At 37.8% G+C, this 25,519-nt stretch overlaps 1 protein-coding gene across 4 annotated transcripts in view; it reads right to left on the bottom strand.

Moving 5' to 3' along the window:
- GRIA2 (glutamate ionotropic receptor AMPA type subunit 2) overlaps positions 1-24,498 on the bottom strand; it is a 186,326-nt gene extending 161,828 nt beyond the window's left edge. For 2 of the 4 annotated variants that reach the window (XM_027567221.1, XM_027567220.1), the window contains exons 1-2: positions 24,004-24,465; positions 23,314-23,454 (exon numbers count right to left, since the gene is read on the bottom strand). In XM_027567221.1, the coding sequence (XP_027423022.1) occupies positions 23,314-23,454; positions 24,004-24,091 (229 nt within the window). In that variant the 5' untranslated portion in view covers positions 24,092-24,465. Of the gene's footprint in view, positions 1-23,313; positions 23,455-24,003 lie in introns of all 4 variants that reach the window. The other 2 variants (XM_027567218.1, XM_027567217.1) reach the window with 2 other exon arrangements.
- Positions 24,499-25,519: the final 1,021 nt, after the last annotated feature.

Here is a 25,519-nt window from a genome sequence, read left to right as displayed (position 1 = left end):
TCTTTCTGTCTCTTCCTTAGAGGCTTATTAAAAGAAACAATGTGTAAATTATAGCAAGAGAAAATTCAGCTAGACAGAAGGCAGAACTTTCTGACAAGAGTTATTGGGTGATTCAACTGACCACCCAAAGACTTCTTGAAATCTTTCTTCCTAGAAATCATCACCAAAGACAGACAAGTTACTATCTGTGTTGTTTAGCATAACTTCCATCCTGGGCTCCTGAGGTCTACAGTTGGATTTCATTTCACTTATGTCTAATAATGCAACAAAGTCTCCTAGTCGTTGCATTTTATAAAGTCATTCAGTTCTAACAGCTCACCCAAGGAGACCTTGTTCCTAACCCATGCAGAAACATAAAAATCCCAAAGAGAGATATAGGATAAGAGTCAAGAGGCCTCGGGGTCTTAGATGGGATGCTATGTCTTTGAATGACATGGAAGTCTGAGTCTCTTATCACTCACATAAAGAGAAAGGGAAAACGGAGTGGGTTCCCTCACAAGAAAGGCAGGGTTCCTTGGACACAAATTAAACCTGACAGTGTAAACACACCCTGAGTACATGATGCAACTTAATTATTACCTGGAAAGAAAGTAGTAGCTGGTTTGCGGATGATGGTGAGAGATGCAGCTTCCCTAAAAGATCTGTGTACCCACTCTGTGCGCCTGCTACTGTTTGTGTGGTAAGATCCCCACTTTCTGTGTGGATGCCTGCTTTTGTCCATGAGAGAAATGAATCCAGCATAACACAAACTTTTAGAAAACTGACAATCTTTCTGATATTGTGGGGTTTTAAGCAGCTATTTTTTTTCTACCAAAGACTACATTCAGCCAGAAGACAGATGAAAAGATGAGCAAATTTAACTTTAACTTTTTTTTTTTTAAGATGAGGATGAGCCAATTAAATTGCACATTTCTCTCCACCTTGCTTTCAGAGTAGAGGCTATTCACACAACCAGTGAATCACCTGGCTTCTGGGAGCACCTTCATCCTCATAGCCACCAACTGACCCTGTCTCAGCCTTAGAGCTGGAGAGGGGCGTGGGGACCCCAGGCCACAGCCATGCAGTCCATGATCCCCTGGGTCTCACAGTGAAGACTGTCAAGTCAGAGACAAACAGATGCTCAGAAAAGAGTTTCTATGCCATGTAAGGGACAAAGTTTGAAGGTCTTGATTTATAACTTCATGACAGCATAATTGCCTCGTATATACAAACTAATGCACAACCCACAGAACACAAGGACCCATTAGCATCAGAAACCAGCCTAAGACATTTCTTGAGGCATTTCTATTCATAATATACAGGTGACCATTTCCCCTAAAAAGAAGAAAAACCCAAGTGCCCTCAAATGAAGCTCTTCTGTCCTCATCAAACGGTTCCGTGAGTGTGGAAACAGAACCTGCTCCATCTCAGTGAATATTCTCGCTGTCATTTGCTCTGACGAAGCTGAGGAGTTAGAGGGTTAAGATCTTGGAGTTGCCGTTAGGTTTACCTTGCAGTCTGAGGTGCCTATGAATCTTGAATATGCCTAAGTTAAACCAGGGCTTAGTAGACCTGTGCTTTCCCTCCTGCGGAATCCCAGCTCCCTGGCTGGCCCTCTGCTTGCCCACCATGCTGCATGCAGGCTGCCTGCCTTCTTGGGAGAGGTTGCATGTCTTTCTCCCGTAGGTCTTCCCTGTCCCCTTACTGAAGAGAATCATCAAGAAGACATGATTTCAGTGGAGCCTCCAGCTGGACCTGGGTGATTAGTGGCCCCTTCCCCTCTCCATATCCTTGGACGGTACCTCCCGCTCACACTTCCTGCCCAGAAGCCCTTCAAGGACACAGCCTTGAGAGAAGTGAAGCGGGGCTAAGGACTTCTGGATGGTGCACGTGACTGAACCCAGGAAGGCTTCTGTATAAACCTTGAAGGTTCTGCTGGGCAGGGCGGAGATCCACTTCCCTCCAGGCTGCGCATGACATCTCCTAGGTCAAGTTCCTTGTTAATTAAAGCCAAATCTTCCAGTCTGAAGCATCTGCCTCTTTCTTTGCTCCTTCCTGCTCTCCCTGTACAGGAACCAGTGTGTGAACCAGCTTCCCTGCCAGGGCTGCTCTGTCCCCAAACCTTCACCTCTCAGGTGACTCTCTCTGCCTGGTCTCAGTTTCTCCATCCGGTTCTCCCATCATATGGGGATTTCCTTTCAAACACATAGCCCAATCTGTAAGTGTGTCTTTTCTGCTTATGGATTTGTTATCACTCACCCCACCCTGATACCAGTATCAGAGGACCACACCTCCCCAGGATTCCTCACCACGACCCCTGTACTTACAACTATCCTTCACAAGAGACAGGAGAAATACCAGATTCCATAAAGCCCATGTGAAGCCTGACTCCATCACCACATGTAGCCAAATCATGTGCACATGGTGTACAGACACACACAGCCACCATCACCTCCCACCTTTTCTTTATCTCCTTTGGCACTTTGACCTTCCTGGTGAGAAGCCTGGCAAAACACAAGTGGAAAATAACCCAGGACGACACAACTCACAAGAATGATTGCTTCCTCAACACATCAAAGGAGCTTAATGCCCTTCAGTGCTTTAGGCTTTTCACATTTAGAGGACATTTATTAAGGAAAGAAAAATGTTTGTCCTTCAGCTGTGCCATCATGAACTTGAATTTGTAGGAAAAAGTATTTTCTTCTCCTTTCGACTCCTTCAACAGAGTTTAAAGTAATGTTGGTTTCTCATCCTTTCAAATCTGAGGTGCTTTATCAGCATAGGTATTTACAAACATTTCAAAGCTAGGTGAAATCTTTTAAGCCCTAGCAGACTATCAAAGGACATAGAGAGCCATTTGACTTGCCAAAACTGATTTAAATCAAACAAATAGAGTCAATTCTCATCATTCACAAATTTTGTATGTACAACTTTGCCTACTCACTCAAATCTGTTTATAAACCCTTAATCAATACCTGGAGAAGGAAATGGCAACCCACTCCAGTATTCTTGCCTGGAGAATTCCATGGACAGAGGAGCCTGGCAACCCCAATCCATGGGGTTGCAAAGAGTCAGACACAACTATGCGACTAACACACACATACAGTTAATACCTGCAGGGTTTTTTGCAGTGATTCACAGGTATGTAGAGGGGTCACCTAATACTCAGGTTGCCCAGCTGAGGTCAAATAAGATGGCACTGCCTCTTGCTCCAGCCCTCATACTATATACAAATGTCTCTTTCCCAGTTTATGTAGTGCCAAGTTTTTTTTTTTGCATTTTTGCACTTTTTATGAGTGCCTGTGCTGTTTAAAATGGCCCAAAGCACAGTGCTGAAGTCTTGTGTTCCTGAGAGCAAGAGGGCATATGTTTGGCTAAAGAGAAAGCCAATAAATTCTGAGACTATCTTGAATAGCTATACCTAATAATGCTTGACCAAACATCTGTCCTTTTCCCTAGCTAGCCATTGTATGGCTACATGAAAATACAGCCTTTGTGGAGTTTTGAAAACCACAGAGAATCACTGGGATAAGAGAAACATATTTGTAAGTAATGATAGAACCAATACAAACAGCCAAGAGTGAACAGTAGCATAAGGAAAACAGATGAGCAGGTAAATGTGAGTGATGACTTCAACAATATTAGGCATTAGGTTTATGCATTCTGCATTAGTGACTGTTATTTCATCTTTGTCCAGGTGTGAGTTAATAGTGCTTCTGGCCACAAGTTCAACATTAGGGCATCAACAATATATATTCAATAAGGTATCTGAAACAGAGAAACACATCAAAGTCATGTATTGATCAACTGATGACAATGTTGTGACCAGAGGTTCTATATATCCCAGGAGCAATGTTCAGTATTCACTGATTCAGTGTTCACAGTGATTTGTAGACCAACTACAGTGAATAATGAAAATCAACCATACTTTTCTAAAAGGAGTGTTATACTCTTCTGAAGAGTTATGTGACACTGGTAACCTCAGCAGAGCCTCTATCATCAGAAAGCATTCAAATCTGCCTTCCTGAATTTTACCAGAAAATATATCATTAATATTTCAGGAGCTGTACTTTCTCCCAGCCAGAAATGCATCATTCATGTGGTTACCTAGTCATGAAAGTTGTTCTTTCATTTTCTAAAGCTAGGGATCTCCATTATCACCAAGAAAAAGGAAAAATTAACAACTAAAATAAAACCCCAAAATCTCCAGGGCTCTCTTTCTTCTACTAAATTCTTAATATATTTTCTACCTAATATTTTTAGCCTATTTGATCACTAGTGGTATAACTGGTAAAACATAGGTGAAGCCTCAACCTGGCTCATTCTTAGAGTTAAGATCCTAGAAATGAAGTTTATGGTAATCTTCACTTTCAAAATTCAAAAGCCATATGACTATGGTGAAATATCAAAGAGATATATTAATAAAAGATCCAAGTATGCTGGCAACATATAAAGACTCTCCTAAAAGAAGGAGACAGCAAAGATGAAGGATGTGAATATAGTCGTTGCTTGGAATCCACGGGGAACTGGCCCTTGGATACCAAAACCTAAGGATGCTCAAGTCCCTTGTATAAAATATATACTAATTGTATTTGCATATAACCTACAGACCCATATAATTTAAATCATCTCTTAATATTTAATATAATGCAAACTCTATGCAAGTAGTTGCCCATAAAAGGTAAATTCAGGTTTGCTTTTGAGAACTTTAACTTTTTTTTCCAAATATTTTTGATCCCTGGTTAAAAACAGCAATGATGCTGAGAAATTAGGATTTTCATAGACTGCTGATAGGCTTATAAATTGGTGTGGATTTCCTTTGTGTTAATCAGAAATACTTAACTAAATGCTTGATGACCTTTTATCCCATAATAATACTTCAATCATCAGAAATGAGGGAAAATACATACAAAGATGATTTTCATTTGCAGCAATATATGGATAAAATAAGGATTCAAATAAAATCTGTAAAAATAGGAGCTGACTAATTAAGCTACAGATCAATATTACAAAGCCATGAAAATCAAGTTTACACATGGCTTTACCACCATCAAAAAGATCTGAGCATGACATTAAGTACAAAAGAACATGGGTAAATATTAAAAAATGATTATTCCTTGAGTAAAATGAATGCTGATTTTTATTTTCTTTTGTGTTTTCCAAATTTTCCACCTTAATAAGTACTTTTAGAATTAGAAGAACTGTCTACTCAGAACTCCATAAAGTTTTTGTATTAATTTTGGAGGAAGATTTAAATTCACCTGAGAAACATTATGATGCACAAGCAACCTGAAAAAAACTTAGAGATAAATAAAAATGAATGGAAACAAGACAAATATGGTTATAGGGTGCTTTGAAATTTGAATGTGCCAAAGAAAATTAAGGGCTTCCCTGGTAGCTCAGTTGGTAAAGAATCTGCCTGCAGTGCAAGAGACCTGGGTTCAGTTCCTGAGCCAGGAAGATACCTTGGAGAAGGAAATGGCTACCTACTCTGGTATTCTTGCCTGGAAAATCCTATGCATAGAGGAGCCTGACAAGCTACAGTCCAAGAGGTCACAATAGTCGGACATGACTTAGTGACTAAACCATCACTATCAAAGAAAATTAAATGGAAAAGTAAATCAAACTTTGAGGTTCTTAAATCAAAACAAAAAAGCTATTCTGACATATTTTATTATCCATTTAGACACAAGTGTTAAGTAAAACAAACAAATAAACAAACAAAAACACCAAGAAAAGCAGAAGTTGTCCCTTAAAAGAGAAGAGGTCTGTGTTCCATGGAATCTTTTAGAAAAATTTGTCTGCTTAGCATACCTTGGTCCTGCTCAACTATAAGACTAGAATTGCATTATGGACACTCTTTATGGTATATCAGCATCTTTAGTATCCTGGCATCAAATGGCTTTTTCTTACTTTCCTCTGCCTTTAGGAATGATGTAAGAGATGACATCAAGTCAATGTTTGCAAAATATTCAATTTGTTTAAAGTATTAGCATAAAGAATGAACACTGTGGTTCTGTTGATGCAATTTTTTTTTTTACATTTTCACCCAGGTAATATTTTTCTATTCAACAAAGGGTATTATAAATATTTATATATTTATATTTATATTATAAATATAAACAAATGAGTAGAATCTTAAAGACACTTAATAAAATACATTTTATGAAACTGTTTCTTGAAAGTCAGAATCTTTTCATTTTAAAAATCATAGAAAGGCACTTCAAGGCCACATTAAGTTCAGAGTTCCACAAAATGTTATCATGAAAAGATGTACAAATTCCCTGATGTTTGGACAAAAATACACAGTGCATGTCATACACCTTAAGGCAAACGGAAATTATTTATTGATGAAAGTAACAGTTTAGTATTGCATCTAGTATTCCAGTTTAAATCAGATTTATACCTTAATTGAGTTGCTTGATACTGGCTTTAGAGAGACCACATAACTAGTTTTTAAGACAAACTGAGGCTGCAACTTTATATTAGTTAATAAAACCATGAGCATGTGAATTCCTTTACTTTTATTGAATTGCAGTCTCTAGTTTTAATATTTTATTTGTGAACACTTGAATTTTACACTAAGTTGTCTTCAAAGTGACATTCAGAAACCAAGTAATAATCATAACCCATTACTCAAGCCTTGAAATAGGTTAAGAAATACGCAAACCAGCAGTCCATTTAAGTGATATTAGGACTGTAACGCAAGCCAAAAGCATTACACAGTCCTCTATTTATCCCTCGGGGCTCAGTGAACCTTCCGTTTGACATCCTTTTTGTTGATCTGAGACCACAATGACACAGAAGCACAATTTATAGAGACAGCATTACTCAGGAAACAAGTGCCTTACAGAACTTACATTCCTTTGCCTGTAATAGAGTTTTAATCTTATTTATCTTGTTTTCTGTATAAGTTCCCTGTTTGTCTTTAAATTCCTGAGGAACAATTTAGGATTTCTGACGGCATTTCAAATCAAGCAGGGAGAAAATTAGATTGTTTATAGGCTATGAAATTTGGCTAAATTTATGAAAGAAGCTGTATACCTGTTTTAGTATTTATACCAAATAAATCCAGATGAAACATTCATTTTTAAACTTGAAACCAAAATAGGATGGGTATTAAATAAAAAGAAAAGCAGTTCTTTTTCTTTAAAGCACCTTGAATGGGAAAAGGCTTTCTGAGCAAGGCACAAAAATCCTAAAGTAATAAAATAAAAAATCTCCAAATTTGACTACAGGAAATTTAAGAATATGATTTAAAAAAAATCATGAACAGATTAAAAGAAAAATGACATAAAGAACAGACTTGTGATTGTCAAGGGGTAAGGAGGTGGGGGAGGAATAGGTTGAGACTTTGAGATTATCCAATGCAAACTATTATATATAGGATGGATAAACAGCAAGGTCCTACTATACAGGGAACTATATTCAGTATGCTGTGATAAACCATAATGGAAAAGAATATGAAAAAGAATGCATATATAACTGAGTCACTCTGCTCTATAGCAGAAATTAGCACAACATTGTAAATCAACTATACTTCAATTAAAAAATCTGGGTAAGATGGTAACAACTTGTGACAAGTACATATTATTTTAACAGATATCATATCGCTAAATAATAAATAGAGCCACAGCCCAAGAGAAACATGGGCAAAGAGTTTGAGCACAAGCACACACACACACTTACATACAGAAAGGCAAATAATGTGGTGAGAAATATTTAACTTTAGTCAAAACATTGCTGTAAATTTAAGCAGTGAAATAACAATAACAAAGCCTAAACAAGGTCAACTTTGTATACTACTCCTGAGAGCAGATGAGAGTAGGCACACTCCTATGCTTTAGGTAGGAATGTACATCATGTATCTTTTTGAATATTCAGCAAAATTTTAAATGCAAACATCCTTTGACTGAGATATACCACTCATAGAAATTAATTCTGCAAACCTATCTGCACATATTATTAATACAGTCAGGAAAAGTTGGAAAGTTATCAACAAATGACAGAATAAATAACAGCAGAATACCATGTGGGAACCCTAAAGAAGGAGGAAACTGCAGATAAAAGAAGTCTCCAATTTATGTTAATATAGGAAATTACCAAGATACAGAAAGAACAGTGTGTTTATGATACCAGCATTTCTGTAAACCACTGATGATCATGATCTGAGAGAAGCGGAATTAGAGGAGAAGAGACACAGACAGCAATTATTATACCCTTTTTGTAAAGTTTAAAGATTACCATGAGTTACTTATTTCATAATGTTTAAATTTCAAAACATAAACCTTTAGAATCTAAGTTCTCATTTTTGCAAGTTATAAGTTTTAAATCACCCACAATACCTAAAAGCTATTGCTAACAAATATTTTAATCCTTTTATATAATTTTTTCTCTTATGTTAAACCCGAATCATATTTTTCAGATATTCAAGATTTTGCCACTTGAAATTTTCAAGTTCCTAAAGTTATGTGTATAGCTACAAGAGAGCTAGCAAGGTGTGTCTCCATGATATTTCAAACTAAATTGAAGAACATGTGGCAGAGAAGCCAAAAAAAGGAAAAACCTGCAAAATAAAATATAAATTATCATCTCCAAACATGATTCAAAAATTAAAATTGCTTTTAAAAGATCTGAAATGCACACCACCATTAATATCACCAATTCCTCATTTAATCACCCCATTTTCAACAACATATTCTAAGTCAGTGTGCAAGACAATGGCTTTAGCTTCCATCTCTTTTATGTTTTCTTCATAATTTTTAGAATTACCATATCTGCTCTTTAAGACACTTTGATTCAAATATAGTTCCAAGTTATAGGAGAATATTTACAAATGACCTGGAAACAATGACTATTCTTCACATTCTAAAATAATAAGAAAATCAGGTAGATTTTCTACTGGATTATTTCTACTTTTGCCATAAATATAACTCTGCACCCATGAATAATTTCCAAAATGGAAACTTATCCTGTTCTTTGTCACCTGAGACATGACCTAGAAGACTGGCGTTAAATAGGTATCTACTGAAGTTTGAGAAACGGTAAAGAAAGAAGAGAATCCTGTGATAGATTTTGATGCACATAAGCAACGGGGATGGCAGCACCCTGAAGACAAGCATTTGATTTTTTTCCCAATGTTTCCTACTTCAGGCGCAAATCCAAAGTCACCAATACAACATATCTTATAAACACTTGCCTTTGCTTTAGAAGAGTAATTCTGACCCAAGTTCTTACCACCCTACATGAAACAGTCTCCACACTGCCGTTTTCTGCAACACGAGGAAGGCTCAGAGTAAGGAAAGTCAATGCAGAGTAAGGGAGCGAATGGTTTATAAACCAGGAAATTATTTAACTCATTCATGGGACTTCCTTAGTGATTACATCTCCTCAAAAATTGTTCTTCCATTCTCCAAAGAAAATAATCTCTGGACAAGAAACTATTTGAAAATTTTTCAATTTCAAGACCTTTCTGACAGACAAGGAACAGGCAAAGAGCTTCCCTTATTCACTCTGAGGCAGGAACTTCCTGGTAAAGTGTGAAAGGGCCTCTCGACCAGCATTAAGAGGCAGAGGACTGATCCACAGGGAAGAAGCCACAACAGGAAGAGCCAGTCCCAGGTCGGATGTCACCCTCATCACCGAGAACCACCACCATCATTCTTACTTGTGCGTATTTATTAGTATTCTAAAAACGAGAACAATAAAGCTCTAGTCTCCACTATTAGCTCAAATGGTTGTATTAAAGAAGCTTATTAATTTGAAAATGACACAGCAAGCTCTATTAGATCTCCATAGCTACTTCCCTTCCATGAATCTACAAGCATGGAGCTAAGTGTATATAATTAATGTGCACTCAGGGGACTGGAAATCAGTGAAATTAGCAGCATCAATCTCTGTGTTATATAGGGCAGTGATTACCATCTGAATCTGACAATTTCATTATGAGGCAGGTATTATAATAACCTCCATTTTACAGAGGAAGAAAGAGGATTAGAAAGTTAAACTTACACATACAAAGTCAAACAACTGGTAAATTTTGGAGCCATCATATCACACCCAATCTGCTTATTTTAATATACTGCCTACACTGCAATCGGACATTGGGAAAAACTCGGACTCAGGCTGCAGCAGATGTATTTATTCTTTCATATTGATTGTTTATTGATTTTTGAAGAAACATTAATATTCTAAATCCTTCAAGAAAGAAAGAGGGATGAAAGGAAGAAAGAAAAGAAGAAAGGAAGCAGGTCTCCATTCTTCCAATTATTTTGTCATGAATTTGGTTTTCTTCAAAATACATTTTAAGGCTATGATTTAGTAAGCATACATATTTAAACTATAAATCAGATGCCTATGTGTAATTTTCATTATCAAACTTTATTTTATAGATACCATTATTATTCCAAAGTTGTCAGAAAGGATAGAAAATTTTATAAATGCTAAGTAATATGGTTTTCATTGCTTTACCTTATAAGATGAGAGTTAGATGTTAGACTTGAATTCTGTCTTTTGATTTCAGAAATCATGCTCTTGCCCAATTCCATTCTACTTCTTTCTTGAAGAAGGCCAAGATTTTCAGCAGTACATTACCATGTTTACCAATTTTCTTACTTTTCAGAATTGGATTTCTCTGTTTCAATAAAACAGTGTGCACACTTGTTTTGCATAATAAAGCCCAGTGCATTTTTAAACATTTTTTTTCAGCAATTACAGTGTAAACTTTTCAAGGACATGGATTACAACTTAACCTTCTTTAGATTCTCAATATCCATAACAGAGGACAAGCACATAGTAGATGTTAAAATAGAACTTTTTTGTCTAAAAGAAGTTTCCCCGGAGCTGGGCCAAAGTAGTCATCCAGCCAGTTGATCTAATGAGGACTGAGGGAGGGCATTCCAGGCAGAGTCTTGAGTTCTTCAGTTTGATGCCTGCAGCTGAATTTCTAAAATCTGGCCAAGATCTTGCCTCTGATTAATTCCAGTTCAGCAGCTTAGCAAGAAGGTTCCATCACTAGAGTGGATGCAACAGACAAGAGGAGCAGCACAACGATAGGGGCACAGGAAACCTGTCCTCCTGAAGTGGGAGGTTCACAGAAGCTCAGCTCAATTCTCTTGAATGAGCACAACCTTTTCTGGCGAGCAATGCCCAACAAAACTCCAAATGTACCCAGCACTTATATTTCCAGGAGTTTTCCCACAGATACATATCCACAAACAGAGGTAAAGGTATAAAAGAATGATCACCAGAGCAATATTTGTAGAAATGAAAAATAATGGGAAAAAATCAAAATGACCAAAGCAAGGAAACTTAAGAAAGAGAATACTAAGCAACTATTTTTTAAAATGTGGTGGTGTCTGCTTTTATGTTTTTCTATAGTTAAAAGTGAAAATAGTAAGTTAAAATCAAATAGGCACATATGCAAAAAAAAAAAAAAAGCAAAAGAAGTTCCTCCACAAATTTAAAGCAGGTTAGAAGAACTCACTTAAATTTGCTTTCTCATCTGGAAATGAATGAATAATAATTTCATTTATCCTATAAACTGCAGAGAGCTACAGTGAAGACCAAACAGCTATGAAAGTGTTTTGAAAAGATAAAAGTGATATATAAATGTAAAGTTACCAAACATATAAGCTCTCTGAAGGCAATGATCTCTATGTTATTCTCCTCTACTAATCTGAGCACGCTATTCCATTCATTGTAAAGGGCTGAGATCCAGGAAAGAAGGGCATATTGGGATCACTTAGGACAAACTAATCAAGGCACTTATTTTCTCATTTAAACCCCCAATAATGACATCTACATGTCATTAGGAATAATAAGGCTGAGGAAACAGCCTTATTCCACAAAGAGAAAATAAAACATGTCTTGTGTCACAAAGCAACAAATCATATTCAATCTCTGGTTCTAAAGCTTGTATTCTCTCATCTGCTTTTCATTTAAATAGATATAATTTGATTAATTAGGTGAAATAAACCATGAGGAATCTAAAATGTGCAGTTAGACAATGTGTGGACGTATCTTAATTATGTGCTGCAAGATTCACCGGGAATGAAAGAGCTCCAAATTATTGAACATCCTCATGGAAGTGGCATGTGACAAAAGAAAAGATGTAACACTGCTTGAGTTTCAGCATCTCAGCTTTTGAAAACCATTCTCCTCTTTCAATGCGTTAACCATATCCTTAAATGACATATGTGGTTTGCTTCATTGGTTTCTCCTTTGTCACCAAACAGTCCTGCCCTGGTGCACAAGAAACAGAAGATTCCAGCAAGAAACTAGAAATGCATTTTTCTCTGTCCTCAACAAGTGTTTATCAAAACCAGCCAAAGACCCCAATACTGAAAGTGATAAAGTCCACTAATTACAATGCACTTAGATGCACCAAACACATAGTCTTTTATGCCTATTCTCTATTTTCAAAATAGTCCTATAACATGATTCCTTTTTACAAAGGTGGAAACAGAGACTTAGAGTGCACTAAACTTGTCCAATGTCACACATCTAACAGTAAGATCAGAATTTCATTCCAAGTTCAGATTCGACTAATGCTACTTTGTGTCTTACGATACCATGGCTGCAAACTACAAAGAATCAATGTCTTTCATTTCCGTACACAAAGCACTTCCACCTTTATCATTCAGTTCAGTTCACTTCAGTCACTCAGTGTGTCCGACTCTTTGTGACCCAATGAATCGCAGCACGCCAGGCCTCCCTGTCCATCACTAACTCCCAGAGTTCACTCAAACTCACGTCTATCGAGTCGGTGATGCCATCCAGCCATCTCATCCTCTGTCGTCCCCTTCTCCTCCTGCCCCCAATCCCTCCCAGCATCAGAGTCTTTTCCAATGAGTCAATTCTTTGCATGAGGTGGCCAAAGTACTGGAGTTTCAGCTTCAGCATCTTTCCTTCCAAAGAACATTTATCATTAAGATGATGATTTTGACTTGCCTGTGTTCTGAGAGACAAAGGAAAAAACTGAAACTATGTAGCACCTTGATACTTCCTCTGAATCTTCCCTCTGTTCCTAAAATTTCCTCTCCACATGAAAATTAGTAAAAACATTGCAGACTAATAAAAACTAAAAAAAAAATAAAACTGATAAAACAAATAAAGCTACAAACAGTAAAGTGCTGGGGAACCATAAAGTTCAATATCTCCATTTCATACATAAACTAAAAACAAGATTGAAATTTTTCAATCCCTCCCAAACAAAGGATAAGACATAAATAAATTGAAAACTCATGTCCTAAGTTGAACTGTGTCTTTCAAGAAAAACTAGCAAACACACACTTCCTACCACTCCTGGAGATCGGCACTTCCAGAACTTTCTTAAAGAGAAGCCCCTCTCCCACTTAAGAATTGCAAAAGCTACTTCCGTGGTAGCTGGATTATTGAAAACAGACAATCCCTTAAAATCTGCAATTCCTAACAAATAACTTACATGAAACCTTTAAAGAATATCTTTAAAATACTCCAAATGAGTACCACTAAAATGTAGATGACATTTCCCAGTATGTCGATAAAACTGATTCCCCTTTCCTGATCATTCTTATTCTTCAAATTGAAACTGCTCATTACGTCCTGCATTTCAGTCCCAAACTGTGCTTTAATGATTTTTTGCATAATTAATGACAAAAACTACATATTGTTCAAGAAGTATCATTAATTTTGTTAAATATTCTTGTAAGACATGCTAACACATTTTAATATATACCTAGGATTGTTAAAACTACTATCTAGATGTTAAAGAAGAACAATAAGTCACCATCAGAATACAAACAAAAAAGACAAACTTTTCTGTGTTCTGCAAATAAACCCCATCAGTTCATGTGTTCCTACAATGTCTCAAGAACCCCATGTAGGAGATATAGTTTGTTATAACTCATAAATTCGAACTCTAGTAGTATATTTCTTCCATATTACATATTTTTAGCTACAGTGTTTTAGTTTACCTCATGAGTAACAAGAATGACTTTTTTTTTTTTTAACCAGCCCTAAATAATAAACTGCCTGAAAGTGGTGTTTTTGCCTATAAAAGATCCAGAAGGCTTCTTTTCTTTCTCGTCTCCCTCTGGAACTAGGGATAGGGGAGCCTGGTGGGCTGCCATCTATGGGGTCGCACAGGGTCAGACACGACTGAAACGACTTAGCAGCAGAAGCAGCAGCAGCCAAATGTATCCATCAAAAGTAATATTATGATAAGAATTCATTGTTTTGTACTAGCTCAGTGGTAGTGTAGAAGCCTGACTGCCGACATGCAAACTAAGCAAACACCAGGTAAAGAAGAAGCTTAAACCAAGAGATAATGAAAAGAAAAAAATTTCCAGTTCCAAATTCCTACTCCTTTGTCTACTACACATCAAGTTAGGCTGCCTCTCGGAGATTTCCCTGTTTGTCCATGGCACCATCACCACACTTAAAGAAATCTTGGAATTTCAATCCACAATGAAGAAAAATATTTTTTTTCCCTTTTGTAAAAAAACAATTATTTCAAAATGCTCAACCTATCTTTTTATTCTTGCATAAGTAATAAAAAATATATAATCACATGGTTGACATAGTCTTACTGCAGTGGACCAAATGCTAATTCAAGGGAAATTGTAAAACGAATACTAATTCTGAAAGAGAATAGTATTTTAATGCAAAACCTTAGTATAAGCTGCAAAAGTTTTACGGTCTGAGAAAACCTTTTCTTAAATTATGTAACATGAGTTTCAGTCAATTTTATGCTGAAGTTAGATATGATTGATTAAGACCATATTCTGCTACAGGGATGAAGAATTAGGTAACATTTATTCTGATTTCATAATAAGCATAGATATACTCAGATTATACAAATATATTTCTATCATTTCCATCAGTATCACTTGGTATTTATAAAGATTAGACTAAAAATATTTGCACTGAATTGCACATTCTGAGTTTCACTGAATTTCAGAGTGTAAGAATTAGAGTAGCATAAAGTTAAGTGAATACCACAGTGGTTACAGTTTGAAATTAATTTTACACAAAGGGTAAATAGCTCAGTAGAAATATGATGCCCTAATCAAAGTATTATAGACACATTAGAATGCAGGCATTTCTCAATTCAGTTCAGTAGGTGCTTATATTGTAAATATTAGAATAAAAATCAGGAAAAAAAGTGTAGATGTTAACATACTTAAAACTATAAAGTAAAATTCTGTATGACAATCTAAATAAACAGTAAAACTGACAGGTATGTGTCATTTTTTGAGAAATGTTGAGATGAAAACTAAAACAATCTAAGCAACTCTGTCCTCATAGATCCCCTTCCTATAACAAACCCCTGACTCCCACACCTATTTATTCTATTCAGTTGAAGATTCTTATAACTGTCAAGACTCTACATTTCAAAACTGTCTTTAAACTTTAAGCTACAGATTAGTAGTAAGCATTTTGGATAATTTTGAAATATTGTGTTAATTAATATATGAGGAAGAAAACTACAATTACAAACTGGGTTTCATTTTTGCTGAAGCAAATTACCAATAGGATAAAAAATAGGACAAAGTTAAATTACAAGAAAACAAGTGGTAATGATAAATTGCCCATACACAAATGAAAAAAAAAAAAGGCATACATATAAAAGAATCACACCCATTAGTGGAAATATTAGAGCAATTGGTTCATAAAAAAACTGTGTCTATAAATTTTTCATTGTCTAATAACTCTAAAAGAAAAAATATTTTTGCAATTTGGTGCTTTGTAAAAATTCTACTATGGTTACCAAAGGGAAAAGGGGGTGGGAAGGGCTAAATTGGAAGATTGAGACTGACATATAAACACTACCATATATAAAATAGATAACTAATAACAACCTAGTGAATAGCACAGGGAACTATACTCAATACTCTGTAATGACCTATATGGCTAAAGAACCTGAAAAAGAATAGATATATACTGAATCACTCTGCATATACACCTAAAACCGACACAACATTGTAAATCAAATATACTCCAATAAAATTAATTTAAAATAAAATAAATATTGATGTTTTAATTTTTTAATTAAAAAATGAAAGAATTAACAGAAAATCATGGTATATAATATCCTGGGAATGGGGGCTGGGGGGAGACTAAGACAATTTTGTGGCTATTCAAGGAATGTGTATAGTCATGTTTTGTGAAAATTCAAACAAAAACGGACGACCGACACTCCCACAGCCTCAGAGTACTGAGAATAGAGTCCTGTAGGCTAACCACTGCAACACGGCTTCTGCATCATCCCAACATTTATTTCAGCAAAGCATTTTAACACAGAGCAATGTAGTTGTAGGGGAAAAGATAATAACTTTGAACATATCTAACTTGTAGATGAAAATGAAAAATGCATCACACCTCTATCTGAATAATATTGGAGGCAGATACCAAAGAAATTGTTTCTTATAAAATCCAAATGTAGAGTAATAGCAACATTCTGAATTTAGTAAATATAATTCTATACCAAGAAATTCTGCTATATGAAGTCTGTTTAATAGATTAAAAATCGTGACGCATACAAAGCCAACAGTGGCATGACCGTGACTTTAAGAAAGGCATATTTTCATTCTCCATGTTAATTTTAAAAGTTTCTATAAATTGTAATAATCAAAAATGACAAGATACTTTGAATAGTAACCAAAAATAATAGGTTTTAGACTAACAAATACCACTGTAAGAAGCAGATTCATTTTTCTCCAAAACTAGTGAAATCTTTTTTGAAAAATACTTTATTGCTAGAAAAATTTTAATTATAGGTGATTTTGAGATTTGAGAAAGAAATTGTGGGTAGATTTTAATTCAACAATGATTTTTCCTATCCTATTGAAGAGGCATATTCATTTAAGACATTTGGCAATGAGTTGTTCAGATCATTAGAGAAAATCTCAGAAATTCTGAATGAAAATTGCCATAAAAAAAAAATCTGGAATTTCAATTTTGTCTGGGGAATCTTCAGTAGAAATCAATTAAAGAAGAAAGGAAATATATTTACCCACTGGCCACTAGCATCCCAATACAATATTTAAATCTACTATTAATACAAGATTTTAGCTCTATGTAATATATCCTCTGCTTACTTAAAAAAATAAAAAACATTTCAATTTAGGTTTACTTCCTTGTAGTAGCACCTGCTCTATAGATTAAGCAAAGCACTTTCGCTGACTTTTTAAAAGGGAAAAGAAGAACAGAGGAAGAAGAGGGGAAAAATAAAAAAGCGCACTCTGAAAAGTCAACCATACAGCAACACCTGATAGAGTACCCAGGAAACAACTGGCCTTCTACTGCCTTCCCTAAAATGGTCCGGGCTCCAGGAAGTTTGAAAGGTGGTTTTGGGAAGAAATTCCAAGAAGATACAGGCTCTGACATGAATCAGCATTCTATTGTCTTAATGTCAAGGTGCAATGACCCCTTCATTGTAAAGGCTTGATATGAAAGGGAAAAGCCCCAGACTTCTCAACTCAGTAGGTGGAAGTCTGCAAGACCTCAAAAAGCAATAATAGCATAAGAGTAAATTCCGATTACTATTAAGTTCCTATAGTTTCATATACTCGTTTCTAGTTAAATATTTAGTTTCTCATATCCTAAACTGAATATTTCAACCAACACCATTTTTTGATTTCTGATAAGTATGATGTCTGATTTTCCTAAAACTCTCTTGTGATACTTGGAGTATGAAAGCTTAACTACAAAAAAAAAAAAAAATCCAACAACAAATTAATTATTCTTACATTTAAAGAGCTATTTTATTCTTTGTAACCTCCAATTGATTATAATCAAAGATTTAACCTCAGGTTATAAGGTATTGTGTTCTGGTACACTACTAATTCTTATGATTGCTTAAGAGCATCCAAGTTGATTCTGGTTGTATGAAAATTTTTGCATACATTAAAATAGGTAACTCTAGGCTTTGGTAATTATCTTGACAGAATAAAGAACATGATAGCTCACCCAAACTATAGCTACTCATAATCCATAATTACAATATAATTACACACACACACATACAGACAAATTCATGCAAAGTGTAACAAAGATTTAGCAAACATCAATATGATGAATGCAGATACACATCTCAATAATTCATGACTAAAATGCAATGATAAGAAATATACCTTAAAATAATACCTGAAGGATTTACTGTATAGTACAGGAAACTATAACCAATATTTTATAATAACCTATAAGGGAAAATAATCTGGAAAAGGATACATACATATATTTATCTGAATTACTTTCCTGTACATATGAAACTCTGGAGAAGGACATGGAACTCCACTCCTGTAGTCTCACCTGGAGAATACCATGGACAGAGAAGCCTGGAGGGCTACAGTCCATGGGGTTGCAAAGAGTCAGACAAAAGTGAAGCAACTTAGCATGCATGCACGCACATATAAAACTAACACAACACTGCAAATTAGTTATACTTCAATGAAATAAATATACTTCAATAAAATAAATAGATAAATAGATTACACCTGAAGAATCAAAGTTAAAAAGCCAAAAAATATACTTTTAGAATATTTTCTTCCAAGAGTCTTATAATCAGTGCTATTTCTGAATTTCTTTATGAATCAAATTCACAAGGATATTTAAGATAATCTATTTTTAAAATAAAATAAAAAATCAAAGACATTCTTTTTAAAAGGCCTTGGGAGTTACTTTTCAAATACCTCATTTTAAATGAATTTTTCTAAAACAGATGCCACTTATACATATTTTTTCAATTTCTCTAAATAAATGTGTTTACAATGTTTCAAAGGGTATTCAGTGTACGCAACAGTTTTATGAAAGAACTATGCTTTCTCCAACATCTCCATCTACTGGCTTAGAGAAAAAGCAGATTTTTATCTGCTATTTCTTTAAATTTAATATTTTTACAATTTATTTTTTATGAAATTAAAATATCAAAGTATTAAATTATTTTTAAATATGTTAATAACTATTTGTCAGTCATTCATTAAAAAATAGGAACAATTTTGAAGAAGACATTTAATAATTTTAATTCCAAAGCCCTATGTGATCAAATATGTTCATAGCTCTTTTAGACAATTTTATTTTAACCAAGTTTTAATAATGAGCACAACATTAAAGTTTATCAAAACTTTTTAGAATGTAAAAATGTTTATTATTTCCTAAAACCTGTTGATTTTGTTAACCTATATAACAATATGTGCATATACATGTCAATATCACATTTATTATTTTCATAAAAATGTTACTGTAATAAATTGCTTTTGTAGGAAAACTATTAGAATATCATCACATCCTCAGACCAAACTGCTTAGACAAGACCAAGTGGCAGTGTACAGGGAAGGCCTCCAGGCCCATAAGGATTTGAAAACTATAGGAAAGAGAATTAAGGGGAAAGGTTAGGGGAAAATGAGTTACTATAGGAACAGCATTCATTTATTCTCTGATGACTAGAAGGTACGCAACAAACACTGAAGCTGAAGCGGGAGGTGAGAAAAAGGAAAGGAGAGAGGAAGGAAGGAATTCTTGAGGCCCATCACTGACTTAACTGTTGAACATCGGATGCTGTTATTTATTTTTCTGGTTTCATGGACTGTCTCATGTTGAAGTCTTAAGTTGGAGCAGGCTTGAGGGGGAAGAAAAATAAAAGCTTAGTAGGCTCTCTAGCTAAGAAGAAAGAAGGAAGAAAGGAAATGGGGAGGGAGGCAGAAAAAGGAGAAGGCAAAAACCTGAAAATCTGTCTTTATTTCCTCAGGTACCATGGAAACAAATGGGAACAAGTAGGTACTTGAATTATCCCACTGTGACTGTGAAAGAGGGCGTGGGAGGAAGTTCAGAGCCTGCACAGCATTTACTGGGTTCAGAATGCAATGACTTCATTTCATTTGCAAAACCTTAACCCATTCAGTGGGTCCTGCCATGTCAGTCTCAGCATTCCCAAAGCAGCCCTTCCATCTCAGGAATACAATTAAATTAGCAAACTAAATTCTTTGCTATTTTACAATTATATTATTAATATTCATAATTTTACTTTCTTAACACATTAAATTTATATATTACATTTAGGGTTAAATTTACCCTATGGGATTTTTATGCTTTAACTCAGAGGAAGGGCAAGCTATTTTATGAACGCTGACTGATGATACATATTTTAATGGTAGAATTATGAAGTAGAATTCCTTAGATTTCTGTAGGAAATGGGAGAAAGTCAGGTTGGTTTCCGCTACCTACATGTTTGACACTGCTGCTCCCACTTCATAAAGGAAAGAATCAAGGATTCCCCTGACTGAGGAGCCAAGGAAACAAAAGGTTAAGCATTGGAGTAAAAGCCTTGAGCAGGATTTAAGTGATCAAGACTCATCTTTAATAAATTTGGTATCAGAGATTTCCACTTATTTCTGGACTGCTCACTTTGTGAGTGCAGTTTATATGTAAGCATCTCTCTCTCCCTCTGAAAAGAAATAAAATAATTTTACATTCTCTATTACTCTTGGTTTAAAAAGAAGAAAAAAAAAGGATACAAACACTTCATTTCATTTTGCAAACTCTGTACTGTAAAATTCCTAAAGAAATGAAGAAATTGAGCCCCAAAATCTTAAGTTTTGAGTAGATGAGCTAATGTCAACTCCAGGAAATTCTATTCAATGAGTGATAGAATTTTTTCTTCTGTAACTAGTTCTATTCAGTAATCAAAAGATTGCTTATGCACAGCAGTTGCACAGGCCATGGTTCTGAATTCCCATGCCAGAAACTTGAAAATACATTCAGATCCTCACTGACATTTATTTTAGTGTCACTGAATAATCCATGCAGGAGTAACTTTGTGACATGGAGACATACAATCTTTTATTTCAGTTTTATTTTTTGAGAAAAACAAAATATCGATGCAAAATGAAGATTTGATTGTTCCATTTTCTTAGAATTGGGCTTCCCTTGTGGCTCAGCTGGTAAAGAATCCACCTGCAATGCAGGAGACCTGGGTTCGATCCCTGGGTTGGGAAGATCCCTTGGAGAAGGGAAAGGCTACCCACTCCAGTATTCTGGCCTGGAGAATTCCATGGACTGTATAGTCCATGGGTTCTCAGAGTCTGACACAACTGAATGACTTTCATTCCACTCACTTGGATGGTTTAGAATTGTCAAGCAAATTAAATTGTGTTTCTGTTTTTCTAATGAAATCCGCCTCTTATTACATGGATGTATCCATTCTGTGGAACTTTATGTATTTATATCTGTTTAATATGTGTATATTTTCTGTCTGCATATCTTATTTCAATAAAATTTACATTAAATAAATTATTCAAAAATATTGAGACTGAGGACCTAAACTAGTCACTTAACTAACCATAATCTTTAGTCTTTACAAGCCCCAGCAGAGTCATTCAGCATTTGGAATGAGGAAATATACTCGTTTCCTTCAGTGGACTTAACTCCTCTGCTCTCAGCCAGGCCCTGGAATAATTCTCACCAATGAATGAACTTCTACATCATTGACCGTTTTCAAAACATAGAGATATCGATTCTTTTCACCTAGTTTTTAAAACCTAAATCCTCCCAATAATCCTAGTCTTGCATTTAGGTTCATTACTTTCCACAGCATTTTCACACTATTTTACAATTACAAACAGTTGGATATTTAGACCAATTGTGTGTCAAACTCACAATTCAGAGGGGGAAAAAAAAAAAAAACTACAGACCTGGTATCAATTCAAATGAATAATCTAATTCTGGTAGATAAATAGGTCAAATTATAAAGGCCTGCAAAAAAAAACTATAGCCGGTTTCTTTGTGTATCTACATGCTAAAATTTTTCAAGATATTCTTACATTCTTTTAGGAAGATTTTTTTTTTTAACTGAATATTCACTTAAGTCTCAGTCTCTCTTCCTCCCACTTCCTTCCCATCATGCCCAGTTCCTTTTCTCTCTTGGAATCAACATGTGAAAAAAAATATATATATATACAGCACTGAAATCTTTTTAAATATGCTTTCAGAAACAGTTGAATTTTAAGCATCAAACAGCTCCATAATAATGACCCCTGTTCTATCAAAAAGCGTTGTTTCATTCCTTCATTCGTTTGGTTGATGGCAGTTTCAAAACGAGCTGAGGATGTTCCTGATACTACAATCAAGCTAACCCATGGAATATACGATTAAAGCTCAACATGGGGACGTGGGATGATAACCAGTTGTTTGCCTAACGTGGGAACACTGCAGTTGGAATTTTTCGGTGGTAATTTTCCGCTGTCCTTTACAGGGAAGACGAAGTGGGAGGTGAGCCATGTGCAAATCCCCCCGCGAAACTGTCAACTCTGAAATAAACACCAAGAACATCAATTCAGAAAGGAGTCGCCCCAACCTCGTCGCCAGGGCAGGATAGCAGCTGCCGGCAGAGGGCAGGGGGTCCGGCGGTAGCCGCACCGCCCACGTCCGCGCTGGGGTGGCCGCGCCTGGACCCGGGCCAGCCGGTCTTTCCACTGAACCGTGCGGAGAGAGACTTAATTGCTTGAATCCTATTACTTTGAAGCCTGGATGTAGCTTCGCAGCGGGTCCCCAAGTACTGCACGCTGCGCTGGGACTAACAGGATGGCTGCGAAGACTAAAATGGCTGATCGGCTGACTACTTCTCGATTTCAAACTCGGTGCATGCCACCTCTTTTAGGTCCTTTTCCTCCCGCATCCTCTGTGGGAGCCCCGCGACTTGAGAACAAAGCCCCCGGCCCGCGAGGGCCCACGGTGCCCGGCGCATGATCGCCCCGGGACTCAGGCTGCGGATCCCGGGGCCGCGAGGAAAGACTGTACGGGTAGCCCGGCCTGCGTCAGCCTCGCTGCACCCTTCGGTGGGCCTTATGTAACGACCCCAAGCCGACTATGGGAACGATGTGACAACTTGTCCCGTCTTGGGGCAGAATACAGGCTCGCGGGGTTCACACAGTGACCCGGAGCGAGGCCTGCCGATTTCATCCCGGGGCCGGGGGATCTACCCAGCAGCCCGACGGCGCGCCCTGGGGCACCGCGTGTTCCCCGCGCGCGGGGTGCCACCAGGCCAGCAGAGGAAGGGGGCTTCTTTTGAAGACTCCAGCCAAGCCAAAACCCCCGGAACCTAAGGAAGCCTCTTCGATCTCCAACACCCACCCCCCTCCCTAGTGCGCACACTCTCCCTTGGCTCTCGCTTCCCCTTCAGCCCCCAACTCTCAGCCAGCTGGGGTCCCCGAGAATGCAGCCACTTTCTCCCGACGCCGTCACACGCACGCGCGTGTGCAGTCACTACACCCGCACACTGACACGCAGAAACACACACACACACCAGCCCGCTTTCCGCGTGCGGCCCTCAAAAGGGCATGAATATTCATTACTCACAAGCGTTGGTGACTGCGAAGCTGTTGGCTACCTCCAAATTGTCGATGTGGGGTGTCAGTCTGAACTCCGAAGTGGAAAACTGAACCATCCCTACACGAAATGCACTGTATTCCTGATCGGCGCCCCTGGGAAACAGCCCCCCTGCAAGGAACAAACACCAAGCAAGGAGGACAGTGTCAGTGCCCGAGAGGAGGAGAGGAGCCCGCTAGCGGGGGACTGCCCAGGAGTCCCTGGTTCACGTTAATAGGACGAATAAACACATCCCTGGACCCGGGCAACAGGGGAGCTGGGGAAGATATCCAAAGGGTATAGACCAGACACGGAGCGGGTCAAGACACGAAGGAGCTCGAGGGCCAGGTGGGTGGCCAGAAATGTTCTCCTTCCCTAGTGATCACAAGCTGTGCATTCAGACCCCTAGAGATTCCGAACAAACGGGAAAATGTTGTTAAGGCGAAATGAATAAAATTTGGGGGTTCTAAAAGAGAAGACCTTTCTCTCTGTTGTATCAGAGACACAATCTTTTGCCTTTGCTTCATCCTAAGAAAAACATGTATATTTTAGGCAGTTTAAATCTGGAATGCAGTCAAGGTATGACATAAGTCTACATGACATGAATTAATTTGTCCACCGTGAACAAAGATTACCACCAAATTATGCACAATTCAAAAGCAGAGCACAAAGGGTACCTACCTATCTGTATGCTGTTAGAAGAGACACCAAAAATCAGTCCCCACAAAACAGGAGAAAGGAGGACAGATATATGCATAATCTTTTGCATTTCCAAGAAAAGTAGAGCATCCACAAAATACCCTTTCTTTTTTTTTTTTTCCTTTTCCTCCTCTTCCTTCTTTGGCCGTTTTCCTGGGCAAATTAGATCCTCTGCATTTTGAGACAGCAATTTAGCACCAAGCTGCTAAAAACCAGAAGTGGAGGCAGAAGAATCCCTATTTCCAGGTCCTGCGGGTGGCTGCCGCCCTGCGCCCCGCGCCTGCTCCGAAGTCCGGAGGACCGGCTAGATGCAGTTTCCAGCAAGCTGCCGCTGTGGTCCCAGCGCCTCGGAACACTCAGCACCCTCCCATGCGCTCACACACTCACCCTCGCGCGCTTCTCCCTCTCCCCTCTCTCACACGCGCGCGCGCGCACACACACACACATACACACACACAGACACACGCGAGTCACAGACTGGCAGGCGGGCCCGGCGCGCGTGCGCGAGGCGCGGGGGGCGGCTGGAGCACCCCTCCCCCGCCCACCCCCGCGCCCCGGCGTCTCGCGCGCGCAGGGCTGGGAGCGAGGCTCGGAGCCTGGCCGCCGCTGACCCCCGGGAGAGACCTCGGGTCTCGCGAGCTGTCGCGCCCACCAGGGATATGCCTTTCAGCACCGCGGACAGCGCCCCACTCCCTTTCGCGCTACCTTTGTGCCTCCGCGGCCACTGCAGCGTAGATAGATGCTCCAGCCTGGACCAAATGCAGCAAAGCCCACTTCCGGCTGCCGTGCAGAAGCCGAACTGCTAATTGCCGTTGGCGGTGAAGCGTTCTCTCACCAGGCCCTGCTGTCTTAGGATGCAAGCAATGCTTATTTTTTATCTTCTGTAGCCTGTAAATCCCACCTAGCAGTAGTGAAACGCTGCCACCCACCTCACCTGACCCGCAGGAAAGCAAACAAAACACTCATGAAGAAGTGCTCCAAAAGTGTGAACTTTAGCTAAATGGGACGTAGCAAGATCCAAGGAAAACCTAAATTTCTATGTTTAAAGGTCAAAAGCGCATAGAAGAAGATCAAGGTTGAATCTTTGGAACATTTTGCATGGAAATCCCATTTTTACACTGTGCTCCACGGGGCTGTGACACCAACTTGCCCAGCCTGCCAAGCCGACACCTGGGACCTGCTTTGGCAGAAATTCCTCACTGAGTTAATGGCTTTAGTGGTTTAAACAAAGCAATAAAGGATGGTTGAGTACAAGGGACTGTTTCCAGGAGGCAGGAGATTGGATCTCACATCACAGAAGGAGTAGCCTAGTAATATTTCAGAAAGCCAAGAGTTAGTCTACTGTGCTGCTTTCCCGTGCAATTGTCACAGTAATATTACTAGTATAGCCTCCTTGTTGACTGTTGCATGTTATACTTCCCCTTAATCACCTTGGGCCTCAACTTTTAAAAAGAGAAAGATGAGCAAAGTGGACTCAGCTGCTGCTGCTAAGTCGCTT

The sequence above is a fragment of the Bos indicus x Bos taurus genome, chromosome 17, assembly GCF_003369695.1.
Source record: "Bos indicus x Bos taurus breed Angus x Brahman F1 hybrid chromosome 17, Bos_hybrid_MaternalHap_v2.0, whole genome shotgun sequence".
In the NCBI taxonomy this organism is placed as follows: domain Eukaryota; kingdom Metazoa; phylum Chordata; class Mammalia; order Artiodactyla; family Bovidae; genus Bos; species Bos indicus x Bos taurus.
The sequence above is the reverse complement of the archived record's forward strand: the minus strand, read 5'-3'. Positions and strand labels throughout refer to the sequence as shown.